This window comes from Protomyctophum bolini (assembly GCF_963924005.1).
Source record: "Protomyctophum bolini genome assembly, chromosome: 24".
NCBI classification, from domain to species: domain Eukaryota; kingdom Metazoa; phylum Chordata; class Actinopteri; order Myctophiformes; family Myctophidae; genus Protomyctophum; species Protomyctophum bolini.
In genome coordinates this window covers 14277231-14299006 of record NC_137885.1, presented here as the reverse complement: position 1 = coordinate 14299006, position 21776 = coordinate 14277231, and the positions used below count along the sequence as shown (strand labels likewise).

Sequence of the window (21776 nt, the reverse complement as noted above, 5' to 3'; positions counted from 1 at the left end):
CCATTGATATATATATATCAATCTTATTTTTTGGGGGGAAAAAACTAATCGATGCCCCCCAAAAAATACAGTTTCTTTAAGTGAACATGGACCTCTGTGTCCTGTTGCACTTTATGCACAAGTTACTTTAGTTTGGGGCACCTGCTGGCCTAGTGGTCCAGGTGCATGCCACATATAGGCCCTCATTTATCAACCGTGCGTACGCCAAAATATGGGTGCACGCCGAAATTACCATTTCTGGCAAAGCTTGAAATTGAACTTGAGTAGGACAAAAAGTCACGTCTGCTCGCGAGCTGTCTTACGCTTTTTCCTTGGCTGTTTTTCTGTCGTACACAAGCGGAGCAGCCTTGTCTGAACGGCTGACACGCTGTCACAGGCATCAAACATATGTTTTCACTCCTAAAATGTTAATATAAAACGGTATGTGTATGTAAAAAACAAAAGAGAGATTTCCAACTTTACAAGTAATTAAAATCGCGCAATTAAAAACAATATAACATGTTTACAATGTATTAGTTTGTGCTTAATCAAACAGTGCTTTACTGGCCTGGTTATGCGAGCGCACTTGTGAGATGATTTTGAAGCGCATGCGGTGATGCGGCATATGTGATTATGATATTATAAAAAAAAGGCATAATGGACCATTATTTCCAAGTGACAATGACAAGCATACAGCTTGCCTATTTGTAGTAAGTACTAGCAGGCTATAGGCGTAAGGGGCTTAATCATTCACCATTTGTTAGACAGGTTTTGACAGTTAAAAGCGAGATAATTTTCGGGGGTCGGGAGGACGGGACCGCGGCGTGCGTCGCCAACACATACCAGCACACATGCAAGCAAGCCTTCATCCATATGTTTATGATTCGTTCATCAATGATCAAATCACTACATAAACGTTGATTATGACTGCCTTGACGACATGATAGCCTATCTCTCATGCAGGCATCACTGAGTCACCCACAGGACTTTAATATCACAGCAGTGCGCAGTATCACGCCTTCGCCGTGCACTGCGCACAAATGGGTAAAATGTATATAGGCCAGCCTACAAACTAATTCCATTCATGGCGATGCAATGTCGATGTACGTGTCATGTAGGTGTGTGGACATGACCGCAAGGCAATTGAGGTGAGAGGGAAACAGACAGGGTAGGCCTACAACTTTATTTAATTCATGCAGGTGTTCGTTCTTTCGTTCTCTCGTGTGTGTGTGTGTGTGTGTGTGTGTGTGTGTGTGTGTGTGTGTGTGTGTGTGTGTGCGTGTGTGTGTGTGCGTGTGTGCGTGTGTGTGTGTGTGTGTGTGTGTGTGTGTGTGTGTGTGTGTGTGTGTGTGTGAGTGTGTGAGAGGTGGGTGAGGCGGGCAGCAAGGCACGGGAGAAACTTTTTTCCCATGGTTCCCACAGGTCGTATTTCATGTGTTCAGTTGCAAAAACGAGGGCGAGGCTTGATTTCATAGGGCGTGCCAGATAGATTTCAGCCGTCACATTTATTAACGTCAGAACGAAATTAAGGAAGGATCAGCTGTTTGCGATCACTTTATAAATGCCGTGGCGACGTGGGTGTACTACGAAACCTGCACTCGAATCTGTGGCAGATTTTACACTCTATTGATAAACGAGGGCCATAGGCTCTGGCCTGACAGCGTGTCGAGTCCCGTTCATGACGACCTTTGCTGCGCGTCTCTCCCCTTCTCTCTGTCCCTCTTTCCTGTCCGTCTTCACTGTAACTATCAATAAAGGCACAAAAGCCAAAAATAAGTCTTAATAAAATAAAATTAAGTTTAGTTCCAGATCTGTATTTCCCTATAAAAACACTGCTAAACCAATTATTATTATTATATATTGTTTGCATATTAAAAAAAGAAAAGTTCAAAACATTTTGTATGCTATTTTCATATGTGACTTGAAAGATTAATAAAGAAACTTTGATAAAAATAAACACTGCTAAACCATAATAGATGCACTTTACACCTTTTGTACATTAATTGACCCTGGTCCAATCTGCACTAGTCATCACTCTGGTATCTGATAGATCCAAACCAGATGGAAGGAGAAGCCCTATCTGGAATGGTTATTTGCAATAAAAGGCTGCACAGTTTACATGGCCAGCGGATCAAATCACATAGCATGACAACGGGGTGAGAGACAGAGAAACATGAACATAGCGATAGTTTAAGAGTCACTTATCTTTTGGTTCCCACAACAAAACATGGCATATTTTGGTGATTATTCATGATTATTTCATTTTTAAGCTGGGATTAATCTGATTTAAAAATTGCAATCGTTTGACAGCCCTAATTCATATATGATGTCCCGTCTTAATAAACGAATAGAGTAAAGTAAAGTGTTTGCACCCATCCATCCAGATGATGAGCCAGGCGCAGGGCCAACACAGAGAGCTGATACAGGGCATCGAGAGCCTGCCACCGGCTGCAGGCTTCTCCCCACTGGACCAGGACCTGCTGATGCTGAAGGCCACGTCCATGGCCACCATGAACTGTCTGAACGACTGTCTCCACATCCTTCACCTGCAGCAGGTCTCCAGGCAAAGAGGCGCCATGATGTCAGGTGAGGAGCTTTCATGCCAATGCCTGATGAAGGTCTTTCACAATTGTGCAAAATGTGGCGCAAATCTTTGAATAATGAATATATTATATATTCTTTCAGAGCGAACGTTTTTAACTCAAATCTTTTGCTTCTGGGTGGAGTCCCTGTAACAACATATTTTCAGATGGGGGGGGGGGAAATTGCGTCCTTGACATGAAATAGTTTGAGAACGACTGACATAGAAACATAGGTTTTTCTGAAAAACTGATTTAGAAAACAATTGTAGAATCTGGTCTCAGTCCTAAATGGGTTAAAGGAGGACCATGATGCAACGCTATGGGACTGTATGTCCCCTCGCTGGGTCCACAATCACTAGTTTCTATGCAGAAATGACCTACGAACAGGGACCTTGTAAATAAGGCCCATGTACAAGGGCTGCTGGGCTGTGCTCCATCTACATATGCAGTCTGTGTTCGCTGCCTGGACGGTGGAATTATTCTGCATTATGGATGAGAACCTGCACCCTATTCTTACCGTCAGTCTCCAAGGTAATTAGATCTCAGATGGGCAGACCTGTCCGCCAGCCGCATGCTAGTGGGACAGGGTGTACTTGGGACAGAGTGACCAAACTGGACCCATTTAAATACCCAATCTGAAATGTTTCACTGGGGCAATGAATCCCTCAAACGCCTCTCGATATGGAGAATAAATAGTGCAACATGGGGTAGACAAAAAGGCCAGCTGAGCTTCCACGCAGTTTGACGTGGTAGCTCCATTTACCCAGAATGCATATTTAATTAGGCCAGACAACGGGACAGCGCATGGTGACGGCCAATCAGATCAAGTTGTCAAGTGACGTGTGAGGCTAATTAGAATTAGATCTGCCCACTCCCAAACATGCTTAAAAATGTGCGCCATGGAGCGGGGCTTATCCAATCAGAGGGTGAGGATGCTTCCTGTCGGCACAGGCCAGGTATGGTGATACTCCCTTTTATTGTGGGGGGAGGGCTCGGGTTACACCGATGGGTCTCGTGCAGTTGTCTTGGGGATAGCCACCTGTCCAGCCAGACAGCAGGCCGAGCAGTGACGGGGTGACGTGCAACGAATGGTGCGCTGTGTGTAGTGTGTGCACGGTGGTAGTTGTGGTTGTGTGTGTGTGTGTGCGTGCGTGCGCGTGCATGTGTGGTGCAGCTGCCAGGAGCTGCAGTGAGGTAGTGCTGCTGGGGGGGTCTGTACCATGAGCACTTCTTCTGAACACTCGGCCGTATTGCCCTCGTCGTCTGCGACAGGTCCCACCATCGAGTGGCTGGAGCCGAAGATCCCCGACATCCTGAACAACGGCGAACAACTGAGCTACGCCACAGGAGAGGACGCGCTGGAGGGCAGCCGCCTGGAGCTCAGCAGTCCCGACTCCTGCAGTTTCTCTGGGGTAAGTAAAGCCCGGCCTAACCACACCAAAGGGTCAAGGCGGTTTTAGCGCTGTCCCTGCGGTGTGATATGTCCTGTTGCCCGTTGACCCTAGTGATTCAACGCATGGAATTCAAATGGCCCAAACCACACCAAAGGGTCGAGACGGTTTTTGAGTTAAATCCTTGCACACGTTTGGACCCCAGGAGTTGCATGGTGACCCTTTGGTGTGGTTAGAGCTTAAGACCCCCCGTGATGGTGTCCTGCTCATAGCGTGGTGCATACATACATGGGCAACTGGCGTCATCGGAAATGTTCAAATGTTAATAACTCGCGATCTAAATCATCCCGTCCAATTCTAAGAAAAGATCACCGCGGTCCAGTCGCTAGTCGCGATAGAATGAATCATACCTCGGCTCTAGAGTGTTTTGGCTACTCTAGAGCCATCCGGGATAACATCCCGTCTGTCGGTCAAAGTCCTCTGCTGCTATAAATGGCTGGGCGCTATGATCTAATGGATTAAATGACCCCAGGCAATCGGAGTGTTAATTACTTCAGTCTATTAAAATGTAATTGTCCAATGTATTTATATATAGTTCATAAAGTTATAACTATATGCAATTGAAATGAAATACAGAAGTACATTTTCAGGATTCCAATTCAAATATAGAAAAAAAAACGACACGATGCGTTTTGAGCTTGTAGATGTGGCCCTCTGGAGTGAGTGTGGAACTATAGTGGCCCTCTGGAGTGAGTGTGGAACTATAGTGGCCCCCTCCATCTTCAAAGTTGCCCACCCCAGGTGTTATTTTGTGCAAAAGCGCATTATTGGCTATTTCCCCTACCATAGGCCCTCAATGAATTGAATTGAATTGAATTGAATGGGGCATTCGGGTGTTGTGCTAATTTGCTTATTTCCATAGCTCAAAAATATTTTTCTTTGCATATACAGTATCCTCTCTTCATAATGTAAATGGTATCCCAAGCGGCACACTTTACTACTTATTTCGATGGAAATAAGCGAATTAGAACAAAAACCCAACCCCCATTGAGGGCTTATATTAGGGGGAAAATAACACCTGGACATCTTTGGTGGGGACGTAACAACTACAAATAAAGGTAAGAAAGCCTTCTAGCGTGGAATCCTCCTTTAAAGTTGGCGTGCCACAGGTCTATTTACCTACCTGTTGGTACCTGTCCACTTTGTGCCTGTCCACCTTGTGGCGCAGAAGTCACGATAATGATGATCATTATTGGGTATCGTGTAACTGTATATCCCTTATTATTGCGTATCGCGTGGACGGTGTCAGGAGGGTGTCATGAACGAAACATAACATGCCCATATATGGAGAGTTGGAGATTATTCTGGCGTTCAGATTCTGTATTCACTGTAGTTTCGATTCACTAGGCTAGCCCCTCATAAAAGTTTTTATTTAAAGAAAGTCACGGACAAAGCCAACTGGAGTTGTGACACATCATGACAATAAACACAAAGTGTCCTGCCATATTTTTCTTCTTACTAATTATTTGATCGGCCCAAAACATTGTTTACTGTCATTTGTCGTCACAACTCAAATTGGCTTTGTCCGTGGTGTAAACGTCTTTATATAAATACTTTTTGAAAAGTCCATGAGGAAAATGAACGAGGAATTCACTTCTGGTCCTCGGGAGGGGGCGGGCCGGCAAAGCTCTATAGACATGTTGCATCATGATGATGTACGATGATAAGAGCGCCCCTCACTTCACACGGGTGTGATTCTTTTTTATGTTTTATTCCACATCTTTACCTAAAGCCTGTCTCACTGATTCCATGGTTGCCTCCCTTCACCCTGCGTTACCAGGCAGGTTCGTGCCCTTTTACCCGTCTGTAAACCCGTCTTTTACCCGTCTGTAAAACAACTGCCCTCTCCTCCAGACCATGAATGCAGTATTTACTGTGGTGAAAGAAATGCATTGCCCTTCCTCTCCTTTCCATGCCATACCCGAGTATTGCTTTTTTCTGAAATACCCTGATCTTGAACAAGCTCTCAACGCGTCGCACTGGCGACGCGTTGAGAGCTTGTAGAACTCTCTAACACTCTCTGCACGTCCCTGTTTACCAGGAGCAGGAAAGGGAGGAGATCGACGTGGAGGATGAGGTGGAGGACACCGTGGTGGAGACGGAGGAGGAGCTGGGAGCGGTGGAGGAGGAGCGGAGCGTCATCCTACACCTGCTGTCTCAGCTCAAGCTAGGCATGGACCTCACACGGGTAGGTTGAGTTCCACATCGTTTGCTGTCCAGAGGAAACCTCATAACTCCATTTTTCTCCATAAATCAGTGCTATTGAACACCCTTTACGTCTTGTTTGTGTTGTATTGAAAATATTGAACCAATGGAAAGTAGTAAAAAAAAAACCCGCATTGGACAAAACCTCTTAACTCCATTGGACCCTCACACTGTCTACTAAAGCAACTAACTCCACTACCTCTCCCCCTCTCATGCAAGTCATTGACAATATATAAAGTCACATTGCGAGAGTCAACAGTCTGGTAACGCGAGACTAAGTCAAGTGGTAGTGTACTGTAGACCAGCAAGAGAGAGAGTGTTTACATGTAACCTGACTCCGCCTGATTGCGGCAGTATTGAGTTCACAAGTTCCCTCCTGCCTGCATCTGGGCTCTCTCAAGCAGAAAAGATGAACGGGAAGCAGCGGGACAACAATCTGATATCTCCATAATCATTTCCAGTTGTAGTCCTGTTAGGTTGTGTATATTATATTTGCGCTGTGGCACGGCTTCAATACGTCGCCAGTCTCTCGCTGATCCCGCCTCTAGCGGCCGCATATCGCTCCGGTCTGATTTTGGATTGGAGTGCACCGTCTCTGCCCGAGAGAGACCAGACTCTCCCTTCTGGCAGAATTAAAATGTTGTCCAGCAGGGGGAGTGGTTTCACCAGGCTAGATCCCCAGGGAGGAAGTCACTAATGTTTCTCTGGAGAGGGAAGTCTGGAGCACTTTACGGATAAGCGGTTGAAGATGGATGGATGGATTCTAAATCAACATTTGAATACATGTTGATGGAGCTCCTCGTCAGGCTAGGCTAGTTTAGCTGATCGGTTGCCTCCTCGTGCTTGCTGTGTTGAGTCACAAATCTGACCAAATTGACCAAAGAATAAAACAAACAAAAAACACCTGTAGTAATATAAATATTCCATTGCACTTTTTTTTTTCTCTCTCTTTTTGGGGCGGCTCCTCTAGTCTGTGTACCACTAGAGGAGGGCTCAAGTACCACCAGTGGTTGCGAACGCAGTGAGCACTTACTATGAGACCTAGCAGATCATGTCTGTCTGTCTGTCTGTCTGTGTGTGTGTCTGTCCCGCTATCCAAATATGGAGTGTGTTGCATCAGAAATCACTCAGCTCCATATATGGGCACAAAAGGGGCCAGGTCCACTCAGCTCCATATATGGGCACAAAAGGGGCCAGGTCCACATATACAGTAACAGCGGGACAGACACACAGACAGACAGACATGATCTGCAGGGTCTCAGCTGCGTTCGCTTCCCGCGTTTGCGCGTCTTACTGGTACTAGTACCAGTGGTTGGGAACCCTTGATCTAAATTGTGCCCAGGGCTGCATGATAAACGCCACCATTCGTACTGACTTTTATTTAACAGACACACACACACACACACACACACACACACACACACTAAGCTGGGAGGTGAGGCTGAAGTCTCTGTGTAGAGACATTCTATCCCTCAGTATCAGCTTTGTGCGCGTCCTTGGATATCCCGCTCTTGGGTTTCCGTCTGATTTATCCAAGGTTGCTTTGGGAAATCACTGGCTTTATCTTCAGATGGTAACAAAAGTGGACATCGAGACCCTTTGGGGTCATCATGTGCGAGTGTGTTACGTTTCACGTGATTTAAATTAATTCTCTGTCGCCAGCTGCTCTTATTTACCATTGGCTGAGCGAGTGATTGTGTTTGTTGCGCTGCATTGTTGATTTTGTCGACAAAAACTGTGACGAGAAATGTTCGTCAACTACCTTTTTGTCACTGACAAACTAAATGGAAACTACATGAAAACTAATGATGATGACTAAAACTAAGGCTAAATATATTGACACTTTCATCAACAAATAAAAACTAGACTAAAATGTTAGGAAGGGACTAGTGGACAAGAGATCCCCAGTATAATTATTTGACACTTGGCGCTGCGACGCGATTTTCAGCCAGTGTACGTGTAAGATCTGTCATTACGACGGCATCAAGGCCAAGGAAGTGAAGGTCGCAGCGAGGGCAGTATTTACAGTATATCAATGATGTAGGGCTTTCACTTCTAGGGATTTTTACTAGTCGACTAGTTGTTAGGCCTACCTATTATGTAAAAAAAAAGAAGAAAAAATAAATAATAGTTGCACATTTAAAAACTGTGTACATTGGTAAATGATCTACAAAAACGAGAAAAAACTAACAAAAAACGTTTTTGTTTTTTTCTTATCAACTAGTACCAACAAGGTTGCTTAAAGACCTAGCCCCTCATACAGGTTTAATGTTTGTTTTTCCTCGTTTGTTTTGTCTGATAATTACGTCATAAAAGATGTATATATATACAGTAGCGATGTGTGTGATTTTATATAATACGTTTTTAAAAATGTTCCATAAATACCACTACCCATTTGTCATCCGATGAAATGTATAGGGCTTAAGTGGTTTGCTATGTTTCCATTATGTGTGCTACGTCAGAGGTTGACTTTTATTGATCGCCACCACCACCGCTCCTCTTCCAGGTGGTCCTGCCTACATTCATCTTGGAGAAGCGCTCTCTGCTAGAGATGTACGCTGACTTCATGTCCCACCCGGACATTTTCCTGGCCATCACCGACGGCACCAGCCCGGAGGACCGCATGGTGCGCTTCGTGGAGTACTACCTCACCTCCTTCCACGAGGGGCGCAAGGGCTCCATCGCCAAGAAGCCCTACAACCCCATCCTCGGAGAGACGTTCCGTTGCTCGTGGAAGGTCCCTCGGAGGCCCGACCCGGGGCCCGGGGGGGCCACAGAGCTCCCTCCTCTGGAGGACCAGGACTGTTATTTGCGCTACGTCGCCGAGCAGGTGTCCCACCACCCCCCGGTGTCTGGCTTCTACGCCGAATGCCCGGAGCGGCGAATATGCGTGAACACCCACGTGTGGACCAAGAGCAAGTTCATGGGAATGTCCATCGGAGTCACCATGCATGGAGAAGGTGAGCACACGTGCCATAGAGTAAGACAGAGTTACGAAAACTCTGTTCACTTCATGGGGCTTCAGTCCAATGGTGTCTCTTCTACATAGACTTCTATTATATTATAGAATGGGGACGACAAATAGGGACAAGTCCTGGACCGGAAGTAGGCAGAAATGCATTGGACTCAGGCAACAGCCCAGCTGTAATGATCTTAAATCCCTTTATTTTAGATTGTTTTGTAGAAATCGTACAACATTACAGCGACTTTAGTTGTTACTGTAAAATACTTTAAAACAGTTGGCATGTTGCACACATGCCTAAAATTGCTCTTCTTTGTGCCGCCCTCGTTGAAAACAATGTATTTCAAACTCCAGCTTGTCTCAGTTCAGGCTGCATGAACAGCACTCGAGAGCTCGGTTTCTGCCCGCTCAATGTCGTAACTCTTCTATTAGCTCTGAGCCCACGTAGTGCCACAGTGAAGCTGACAGAAGGGGGTCCGGGCGTGTGTCATATTGGGACCTATGTGCTACTAATTGTCTTGCCTCGTGCACATCTAAAGCTATCTTCTCACTCAAAGGCTCCGACCCCAGTTGACTATTCTCTCAAAACTTGTTTGGCCGACAATCACTCCTGGAGCTCTCTTACAGCTAAACTCTTATAAATCTGAGATTCTCCTTTTTGGTCCCCCTCAATTCAAGAACTCTTATTCTAGAACAGCGGTGTCCAAACTACGGCCCGCGGGCCAACTGCGGCCCGTGATCCATTTTTAATTGGCCCGTATCAAATTCTAAAAATATAATGGAATATGCACATGAAACTTGCACTTGACTGTATTGTATTTCTTAGTTTTAACACTAGGTGGAGCTACTGTCTTGAACAAGGCAGCTTCTCCACAAAACCAAAACCGATACCTAAGAAACTTTTTCCCACTCGAGTGATAGATTGACAGGTTCCTAACCAATCAGATTTCGAGTTTGCCCTAGCTGGCCTTTGGCGACATTAACGTCGTGCTTGGATCCCATCTGCTAAAAATATTGTCCAATGAGAAAAGAGTAGGCTACTGGGTGTTTGAAACCTTCTGTGCGAGTTTCCATCTGTGGGTTGATTGAGCTCGCTAAATTAACAGATTTAACTCACAAACAAACACCAAAAATGACTGGACTAGGAGAACATACTTTGGTGGTGGATTTACAGTCAAAGCCCTTTTCGAGAAGGAAGGACTTCAAGAAAAGCTTGCCATTGTAACGAAGGGTCGGCATGATATATGATCAGCCATGGTAAGGATATTATGACATGCGATACGATACGATGCAGCTTATTGATCGATTTATGGCCGGGTCCGTGTTGAAGAGAATAACAAATTATACGTTAGTGGGCCCTCTCTCTCTCTCTCTCTCTCGCGCGCTGTGTGCGTGTGTGCTGTTTAGTCCCCCGTGACAGGTTGACACTTGACAGGCTGCATCTTATTGTTTGTTTGTTTGTGCACGCACGTTTATGCACGGGCGGCCGTTCCGCGACCGTCCCGGATGGTGATGTAGGCTGTTTTATTTCTGTAAGCATATTCAATTAACAAGCATAATTGCAAACGCAATGAGCACTTACTATGAGACCTAGCAGATCATGTCTGTCTGTGTGTGTGTGTGTGTGTGTGTGTGTGTGTGTGTGTGTGTGTGTGTGTGTGTGTGTGTGTGTGTGTGTGTGTGTGTGTGTCTGTGTGTGTGTGTGTGTGTGTGTGTGTGTGTGTGTGTGTGTGTGTGTGTGTGTGTGTCTGTGTGTCCCACCTTTGTGCCCATATATGGAGCTGAGTGATTTGTTTGTGATTGATGCAACACACTCCATATTTGGACGTATAACTGCTTTGGGGACTCCTTATATGGTTATGGCTAAGTTAAAAACTTAACTTAAAAATAATAACTTAAAAATAAATCTTAAAAAAACCCAAATATGTACGAGCTGCGTTCGCTTCCCGCGTTTGCGCGTCTTACTGGTTTACCTACATTTGATTGATTTTGCTAACTTTAATACACAACGGGTGAGGCGATATACCTCATCTCTAGTGAGTGGCCCAGCCCTTCCTATATTTTTCTGGATTTGGCCCTCAGTGAAAAAAGTTTGGGCACCCCTGTTCTAGAAGGTCTCGGCTCCATTGGCAACCAATGTGATTATTCCTGTTGCTAGAAACCGGGGGGTCCAATTTGTCTCTGATCTTTTGTTTTGAGACCCAGGTAATTCTTATGATAAAATTGCGTCTTGCTACAGAAAATGGTGAAAGTGTTACTTAATAATAATCTTGTGTATTCTCTGTAATTCCCTGTACTCTGGTCTCAATCAAAGCTTAAGGCAGTATCAACCTGCAGTTGGTTCATATGCGACAGCTAAACTCATCTTTGGTGGAGATTTGAGTACATAACACCTGTTATGGCTGCACACTGGTGGCCAGTCTTCATTTGGTTTGATTTTACTGCTAATATAGCGCATTACTGCTAACATCTCATAGCGCGGCACTCGGTGCCGCGCTATGAGCTTGTAGATCTGCTATTTTTCAATAGCTAAAGCATAACATGCATGCTTAAAACACCAAAAGGGGTTCCGCCCAAAATAGGTTAACGCTCTTATTGTCTTGCAACTAGCTATCTAATTGATATGCTAAAACCCAGTGTGCCAGTGTGTACCCCGAGGTCATCTGGTCTGGGTCTACTGGTTGTCACTAAGTTAGGGTTGGAGGCCATAGGCCTTCAATGATAACTCATTTTATTTATATAGCACCTTTCCCAAAAAAAGGTTACAAAGTGCTTTACATAAAGTGGCAGCAAATAACAATACAGGTTAAAACAGTACACATAGATCAACACATAAAATCAATGGGTAAAAAAGAATGAACATAGAATGTGAACAATTAAAAACGGCAGAAGCCACTAAGAAAAGGCAAAAACAACAAGAAAGTGCTTCAGATTATATTAAACTGTGACACTTCACTTGGTCATCACTTGTCAGGGGTAGGCAACTTTGACGATGGAGAGGGCCACTATATTTCCACACTCACTCCAGAGGGCCACATTGCATATTACTGTTGTAGCAAAAATAGCCGAACTACAAGCTCAAAACGCATCACACTTCGACACGTTTTGAGTCAAAACGTGTCAAAGTGAGATGCGTTTTGAGCTTGTAGATCAGCTATTTCTTGCTATATTTGAATTGAAATCCATATTTTTCTTTTTTCTATTGTTGAACAATAACATTTTAATACTAGTCATTAAGCTACAGATATAAACTGAAGTAATTAAAGTGGGTCATGTTTGCATGTTTGGAATTGTAACCGCTGAAATCAATAATATATCAGTATTCTGTCATATTACCTTCCGGACCACATTAAAGGACCACTTCACCACTTTTCATAATTTTCAACCTATCTTCATATAATAGGTCCTCACTAATAATCATGATAAAATGGCACAATTATTTTCTACTCGGTCTGTGTCTCATAGGAGGGCTGTGGGCAGTTCAGAAACCCGTCCTCCAGTGACATCATCATTAGACACATTTATTTTAAAGAAGAATGTTTAGATTTTCATTATTGTGAGAACGATGGCTTCCATTTTCGCATTGCAACTTTTCAGGACTAGAAAGCCTGCAGTTTCTATTAGCTCGTATTCCCCATCGATGATGGTGGGGGCCGCATGTGGCCCCCGGGCCGCCAGTTGCCTTGTTGCTCTGTTTTTTTGACAATGCTTGTTATTGCATTATAGTTTTTTTATTGTTTTGTTTGATCAGTATAAAAGCACTGAACTGTGCAAGCACTTTGTAAGTAACACTGTTAAGAAAAGTGCTGTACAAATCAAGTTTGTTATCATTATTAACCTGATTTAGGCCTGACGTTGAAATTAAAAAAATGTCATGACAGTTTTCTGAAAAACCTTATATTTCTGTATCGGTGGTGCTCAATGTTTCTGTATCAGTGGTGCTCAATATTTCATGTGAAGGACCCCAAAAATATATATAATATTCCTCCGCACCCCCCATCTGAAAATATGTTGTTCCAGGGACCTCCCCAGAAGATTTGAGTTAGAATGTTCACTCTGTAAACATTTTTTTTTCTTCAAAAATAGCAGACCTACAAGTTCATAGCACGGTACTCTGTGCCGCGCTATGAGCTTTTAGATCTGCTATTTTTCAATAGCAAAAGTATAATGCTTTAAAACACCAACAGGGGTTCCCGCCCATAATGGGTTAAAGCACTTTAAGCTAGATTTCTTTTCATTAATTCAAGCAAGCGAAGAGGACGTTCTTTAATGTGTTCTGTGTTCTGCTTCTATCCATCCATCCGACCTGTCCGTGCACGCTCGCAGGCTGCCTGAATCTGCTGGCGCACGAGGAGGAGTACACCTTCACGCTGCCCTGTGCCTACGCCCGCTCCATCCTCACGGTGCCCTGGGTGGAGCTGGGGGGAAAGGTCAACGTCAACTGCCCCAAGACCGGCTACTCTGCCGTCATCAACTTCCTGACCAAACCCTTCTACGGTGGCAAGCTGCACAAGTCAGTCTCCCTCCCTACCCTCCCTCCACATATTTCTCACTGTGTTCAGACATTTATTTATTTGCCTTTTCTCCATAGATTACATTGAGCATATTTACAATATAGTGGAATTAGCCCTTTTGCTAAATCCCACCCCACCCCACACCAATCAATATATTTTAGCAACTGTTGCTATGCGGGTCAAGCTTTCGCCACCTTATAGCTGTCAATGTTATTTTGCATGTTATTTTGCACGGCTTAACGTTATGGCTGTGTTGTTGAACATTTACACGGCTTAATGTCGGGAAAGTTACACAACTGACCCACCCAGGTGATGGACGTAGTCTTACCGTGCAACATGAAAACTCCTGTCAGCGGGTTGTTAAACGGGTTGTTAATTTCTCCCTCTGTCAGTTCCTCGTATTTCTAGTTTATTTAAATAATGCCATGCAGTGCATAGCCTACTGCAGGCTTGGTTGACTAGATTTAGAAGACATTTTTGAAGGTTTTGCTTCTGAAATGATCCATTATTTATATGGAGAAATCCCGTCATTTAGCATGCATCTCAATGGGTGAGAAGGACAGCTTGACCTGTCTCGTTGCTGCTAACGTGCCTATTGGACAAGGACGGGTTGGGTGGGGATTTAGCGAAGGGATAATTGTGATGCTACAGTCATGCTTTAAAGGGATATTTCACTTTCAAAATAACTTTTGGTCATTTCATCATCTACTCAGTCTTATGTGAACACCCCGGGCAGTTCCTACAGTAGGTTGCTTGATTCAGTATTTAGATATTTGATATTCATTTTAACTGCCCCGCCCCCTTCCTATACAAACACATTATAACTTAAAACTCCATTTGAACCATGATAGATTAATCAAAAACACCTACACTTTTTTCTGTTGACTGATATTGTCCTTCTAATATGTGAGGGGGCCGTGGTTTGTCATTTACTGTTTTAATTTATTTTTTATAATTATTTTGGAAAAGAACCTCCTGCTTCCCAGCTCCTCCAGCTGCAGCTCCTCCTCACAAAATCAAAAATAATTATAAAAAATAAATGACAAACCACACCCCCCTCACGTATTTGAAGGACATTATCAGTCAACAGAAAATAGGTCGGGTGTTTTCGATAAATCTATCATGGTTAAAATTTAGTTTTAAGTTATAATGGGTTTGTATAGGGAGGAGGCTAAAATGAATATCAAATATCTAAATACTGACTGAAGCAACTTAAAAACTGTCTGGGGTGTTCACATAAGACATGAAACCCATTTAACCCATTTAGACCTGAGGCCGATTCTAAACAAACAGTTTTCTGAAAAAGTGGTGCTCAACCCTTTTCATGTCAAGGACCCCCAGAATTATGTATTTGGCCGCGGACACACCCCCCCCCCCCCCCCCCATCTAAAAATATGTTGTTCCAGGGATCCCCAGAAGCAAAGTTTTGACATAAAAACGGTGCCACGCTATGAGCTTGTAGATCTGCTATTTTTCAATCGCTAAAGTATAACATAATCCTTAAAACCAACTCCTTGGTTATGGGAATGCAATGTTGGCATCTTTAACACTCCTTCCTCCCTGACAAAACATGGTTAGGGGAATCCAACTTTTTAATCTAAAGTGAATACTGATTCCTCCCTGGCGGAACAAACATCAAGTGTACCGCTTATGCGTTTGTAATACCACACAGAGTAGCAATGAATAGAGGGGCAACTTCTTCTTTTTTTATCATTTATTTTGAGGGTTTTCTCTTTTTTGACATAGACACAAGGACAACACAACAGACTTGTATACAAGACAGTGTACGTATAAAATACTAACAACGAAAATAAGTGGTACAGGGTTGGGAAATGCATGTGTGCAAGTGAAGGTGGGTTCCGTCCTACACAGAATCAACTGCGCTCTTAGATATAATCCAAAAAGGGGGTCCATACCTCTATGAATACATCTGCCTTATTTTGTGTTTCATATTTAAGTTTCTCCAGTGGTAATAGTGACATTATTTGGGCCGTCCACATATGTTCTGAAGGTATGTCATCTGTCTTCCATAAAATTAAGATAGATCAAATAGTTTCCTATGACTGAGCAGAGCTCATACTTACAGAGGGGCAACTTCTATATCCCGCTGCTTTTGTAACTTTGTGCATTGTTGATTTTACGATAGTCATTATGTACCTGTTTCTTAACAACGTACAAACTGTTGGAGACTGCAAAACACACACACACACACACACACACACACACACACACACACACACACACACACACACACACACACACACACACACCCTCTGCAGTGCTCTAGTCTCATTTCTCTCCAAAGGCCCTTGAATATGATTTAGCATTGCTATCATTATGGTAATCTCAAAGCTTCATATCGCACACACATACTTGTAGGGGCCGCCAGTTGAATACCCATGGTTTACAATTTACATGATGCCCTCTGCACCTAACCTGACGCTGCCAGATCCAAAAAGCTTGCTACACAAATTCCCCAATACCGCCCTCATCTGGCAGCGTCAGGTTACTCTGCACCCCACTTTTCAGCTTTCCCATGGTCCGTTTCAGTGAATAGTGAGTGGTCATGATGATTTATGTGCACTGCAGAATACACAAGTGTTGCATTTCTAGAACTGACAGCCAATGGTTGCTCTCGCCTCAATGTAGGGTGACGGCCGAGGTGAAGCACAACGGCAGCAACGTGGTGGTGTGTCGCGTGCAGGGCGAGTGGAACGGCGTTCTGGAGTTCGCCTACACCAATGGGGAGACGCGGGTGATCGACGTCACAAAGCTGCCAGTTACCAAGAAACTTGTTCGACCCAACGATAAGCAAGCACCCACTGAATCCAGGTGAGGACAATTGGAAATGTGTTCACTCTGGGGTTAATCAAGTATCCCAGGGTAAAGCAAGGAAAATAAAGCACGTGACTGTACTGCGCCATGACACTTTCATGGGAGCCAAATCTCGCACCGGAAGTGACATGTATACAAAGCAGTGAATGGAGCAAGCTTGACCAGCTCATAACAAACATTGTTTATGAACCATTGAGACCTTTGTCATATAATCGGTTCAGGCATATAAAAGACCTATCACAGTTTGTTTTCTATTCAGTTGCTTTTCAATGTGCACAGAGTGCACAGTGCATCGTTTTATTTGAGGATTTAAACAGCAGCCGGTATCGTTTCTGTTCCCGGGGTCTCGCGAGATTTGGCTGCCAGACAGGAAACAGTGGACAGTCTCGCGATACTTGGCACGTTCAGAAACGTACTTTTTGCACTTTAGATGCCTCTATAAAATTACACGGTGTACACATCGAAGAGCAACACAGTAGACAATAATGTGTTACATGTCTTCTGTTATTTGCCAGAAGTGATTACTTTACAAAAGATCTCAGTCACTCAGAAATAGTGTTTGTTCATTCATGAGCTGGTCACTGAGCTCTCATTGACTCCAGTGTTCATGAGCTGGTCACTGAGCTCTCATTGACTCCAGTGTTCATGAGCTGGTCACTGAGCTCTCATTGACTCCAGTGTTCATGAGCTGGTCACTGAGCTCTCATTGACTCCAGTGCATTCTGCCGATCTTCCGGGTGCAGTTTGGCTCCAATGGTGCGACAAATGTGCCGTCTGGAATTGCGTGATAGCGTAAATGACGTCGGTGACCTTTCCTCCATTTAATATACCTTGGGGTAAAGGCAGATTAGCAACAATTAGCAATGTTAGTCCTCATAACTCCTACTGGTTAGTAGGGATGGGGCTCGTTAATAACGAGCACCTTATCGATCAGGCTTATCGAGCCGAGCATTTTCTATTATTTTGTGGAAAGACAGGAGACAATTAATTCCGAACAGAACCAGTATATTTTACAAGGGCCTTCAAATACACTACTTTTCTAACTGACTGAAGACAATTGACAGTTTTACCAATAAAATTATATTAAAGAAACTTTTTATTTACCCGGACATCGCTGGTTGGCAGTTATCAATACACTTTTAGACCGACATGTTTGTGCCAGCATTCATGATTACATATATTTCTTGATCGCCTCTTGTCTTGATTTGTTTAAACATTTCATCATTGGTCGCTATGCTGGCGACAGGCTTGATAAGCTCAAAGCTTATTGATAACGGGTACTCAATAAGCTTGTTATCTGCTTTTTTTCGGGTATCTGTTGTCGAGCTCCATCCCTACTGGTTAGTCAGGCTGCCTGGGGAAGATGGTGCATGCCAACCTCTGTGAGCTCCATCCCTACTGGTTAGTCAGGCTGCCTGGGGAAGATGGTGCCAACCTCTGTGCGTGTCAGGTTTATTGAGTCTGTCTAGTGAAAAGAAACGGCTGGTGATTCTCCAATGTAGCGTTTCGATAAAGTAATATAATCCGACATTACAAACTTTAAGTAATGTCTGATTATACAGTTCAAAATGTTTTTGCAGCATGTGGTACAGTCAGTTGGTACAAGGCACAGGAGAATTCAGGAGGTGGCACAGCCTCATATAATTGATGGATCTCAAGGCAGACTTGGTGACCAGACTGCCCACCAAGCCTCATATATCTTCCACAGATGACGTCTCTGTTGTATAGCTTTAGATACGTCTCAGTAGCTTTTTAGATTAATGATGGACAATGGCAAACATGACCTTTACCACCACTGGTTCCCAAACATTTTCATGTCAAGGACCCCCAAATTGACACTGATTAGCCCGCGGACCCTCATTTGAAAATATGAAAAGGACCCCCATAAGAGAAGATTTTTTCGGCTCTAGCAGTGATTTTCAACCATTTCAAGGGCCCCCCGTTTCACCTGAATTACTAATTTAATGGCATTTGACCCCAATTTATATTGTAAAATCAAAGTTAATTTAGTCTGAGAGTGTACAAATGGAACCAAATAGTTACAAACCCATGAGGGTCAATTTGTTACAGTTGGGGCATTACAAACTAAAAGGAAGAGTGTGTTTGGGAGACATTGGGTGAGGTGGGGGGAGCACACGTGATGACTGTAGCATTGGCTGCAGTATGTTACGTGCATGTCGCGTGATGCTGTGACAGCCACAAAGCAGAGACATTGTCTGTGTTGGATCGGAAGCAATTATTCCCTCGGACTGTCAAATCGGCACTGGAAGTCTCCAGATATTGAACATTTGTCTTTTAATAACTCCTGTGCTGTGTTCCAGGCGTCTGTGGCAGCATGTGACGGAGTCATTACGCAAGAAGGATATCGACAAAGCCACTGAGCACAAAAGGATGCTCGAGGAGAGACAAAGGGCAGACGTGAGGCACCGCACGGAGACAGATGCACCATGGAGAACCAAGTACTTTGAGAGTGAGGTCAGTGACGGATTCAGTGCTCCTTCCCTAATTCTGCAGAATATCTCTGCTGTCGGGAGGAAACCTCATAACTTAATATGTTCATTTTTCAGGACATTAAGAAAACCTTATGTTTTTAAAACAAAGCAATACTGCCTCATCAAAGTTGGTGTTGTAACTTTATATATTGTCAATTACTTCCATGAAAGGGGGAGAGGTGGTGGAGACAGTTTGACATTTTGTCCAAAGCACTTTTTACTACTTTCCATTGGTTCAATGTTTTCGAAACAACACAAACGACAAAAATTTTGATTTATGAGGTTTCCTCCCGACAGCAACGATATGGAACAAGTTTAGCTGTGTTTGAAAGACCCTGTGTGGCAAGCTATATAATGTAATATCCATTCTAATAAAAAACATATACAGTATATATATTTAACCTTTGGTTTTCAAGGAAGTCCCATTGCAATAGGATAGGAATCTCTTTTACAAGGGAGAGCAGCCAAGATGGCATCATCAACATCAAATGCAGTTGCAAAATAAAACAATTAAATGCTCTCTCAAAGTGTAATGAAAACATACTGTAATCACTGCCATTGTACATGTTCTTGAATATGTTTTTCCGTGAAGAATATGATATATAACAAAGCCACAGATCTTGGAACGTAATCATGTTTAATTGTGTAGATGACCAAGTGGAATGATCTTCATTCGAATACAAAATAAAATAATAAATAAAAACCTGTCTTAACCCTCTAAAGGAAAATGTAATATTGATACAGTAACAGTACGTCTCTTTTAAACAACTTAAACCCTATATACTTCATTGCCCTTATAAGCAACATTAATGTTTGACAAATAACAGTAGGTATACACGTTGAGGTTGTTGTGTTCTTTTCTTTTGTCCTTTTCCAGGGTGACGGCTGGGTGTATCACAGGCCACTGTGGAGAAACCCTGCGTTCAAGTCCTAGTCTCATCGCCTGACATCACAAAAGCATTGTGGATGCAGGACAATCTCCCTCTTGGTATGTGTGTCGTGTGTCTGTTTGACTGTGTGTGTGTGTGTGTGTGTGTGTGTGTGTGTGTGTGTGTGTGTGTGTGTGTGTGTCTACGTGCGTGCTTGCTCGTGTGTGTGCGTGTGTGCGCGCATGTTGGTGAGAGTTTTGAGTTTGCCTGAAATGAAGCATGACCTCAACTGACGTGCAAAACCAAGGCGACGTGCGATGGGAGAGAGAGAGAACGTGACAGGTATTCTCAAATCTCCGCTCACTTTGTCTGGGAGGCCTCCGGTAGTACAAAGCTTTTGTACTTCTTAAGGGGTCACTTTTGTAAACTCCAGCGTCGAATTATGGGACATGATTCTTGTACAGATGAAGGTACATTATTTACACGGCCTTAAGATTGTCTGATGAAATATGCAGTTAATGTGGATTGTGCTCATCGATCTGGGGAGGGAGGGAGGGAGGGCTATTTTTCCCCTACTTGTTTGCGACACCATACTATGGGAAAGCTACTACTGTTAACTTATATAACCATTGAGGTGTTTGATATCAGAGGCTTGGCTTGTTGGAGAAGAAGAATCAGGCTTTTGTTTTTCCTTCCGTAAGTCCCTGTTTTTAACCATCATACTGTACAATACATCAACCATTTTCAGTATTTATAAAACCTTAAATCCCGCTGATTTCATCTCCACTAACTTTCACCCCCCCCCCCCCCCTCCATATTTTGGTGACCTAAAAAGTGTCCGCTGGCGAGGTTGTTCAGCAAACCCAAATACACACCTGGTATTTAGAATGTATAAATACGTACATGTTCTGTTCTCGTCAAACAAAGCACTGATGCTCCACCAAGTTCCACTGGCGAGCCCTGAGGTCAGGCAGGACCAAAGCGTTTTTGAAATGACGCAAAAATCCCTCTATTGGATTATGGGAAGCATTTTAATGCATCATTTACCATTTATGAGATCATTGTAAAAGTGAGAACTGGCTGGACCTGTTTTGTCTGTCCCCCCCCCCACCCCCTACTTATTTTCTTTGATTTCTTCAGATACTGTCATTGATGAAGTTTAACATTCACACGACTCTTTGCTGTGTTAAGGTTTGGTACTTTTACCAACATGTGATGTGTTTTTGACAATGCAAGGATACCAATACAGTCAAACTACCTTAAAGGCATGTTTATCATTGGTTGACAGGCAAATGTAACAGATTGTCTTGAATGAGCAGTTGGATCACTCAACAATAAATGTATTTATTCTGAATTATGTCGTGGTTTATGCGAAAGATAACTACTCCTATTTTATGAACCTTAACACCTGTTTGATTTTGCAGTGGACAGATGAATTCTTACATGCATGATAGCAGTCCTTTTTTGTTCAAGTTGAGTACTGCAAATATGCTATTTACTTTATGTATTACTTGAATTTATAAATGTTCCATGTCTAAGCTCTTAACCAAATTTGTTTTCTAAATGCAAATAAATCTATTTTTTTCCCTTTGAAGGAATGTGTATCCCCATATCTGCAGTTATTATTGGAGGTACGCTTTGTGTTTAAAACGTACTCCGCTTGGCTCGTCTCTTGTTTTGCGTTTTAATTTACAGAAGCAAATCAAAGTACCCTCATCTCATACCTTTCTCAAAATCACAAACTCAGCCTTGTGGGTTCCTAGCATCCATATCTCCTGAGTGATGGCCTCATGCAAATAGACCCTGGCGGTGCTTCCATGAATTCTTTTTGGTTGGCTCCCAATTTACTAAGCCCAGATCTGCTTGCCCATTGGCTTAGCCATCATA

At 43.4% G+C, this 21776-nt stretch overlaps 1 protein-coding gene across 2 annotated transcripts in view; it reads left to right on the top strand.

The window, feature by feature from the left end:
- The window catches only part of LOC308311476 (oxysterol-binding protein-related protein 11-like), a 34271-nt gene extending 12772 nt beyond the window's left edge, over positions 1-21499 (top strand). For both annotated transcript variants that reach the window (XM_080758162.1, XM_080758161.1), the window contains exons 6-13: positions 2364-2565; positions 3834-3973; positions 6054-6200; positions 8724-9177; positions 13506-13692; positions 16343-16525; positions 18850-19003; positions 19898-21499. In XM_080758162.1, coding sequence (XP_080614288.1) covers positions 2364-2565; positions 3834-3973; positions 6054-6200; positions 8724-9177; positions 13506-13692; positions 16343-16525; positions 18850-19003; positions 19898-19954 — 1524 coding nt within the window. In that variant the 3' untranslated portion in view covers positions 19955-21499. The remainder of the gene's footprint in view (positions 1-2363; positions 2566-3833; positions 3974-6053; positions 6201-8723; positions 9178-13505; positions 13693-16342; positions 16526-18849; positions 19004-19897) is intronic.
- The last annotated feature ends 277 nt before the right edge of the window (positions 21500-21776 follow it).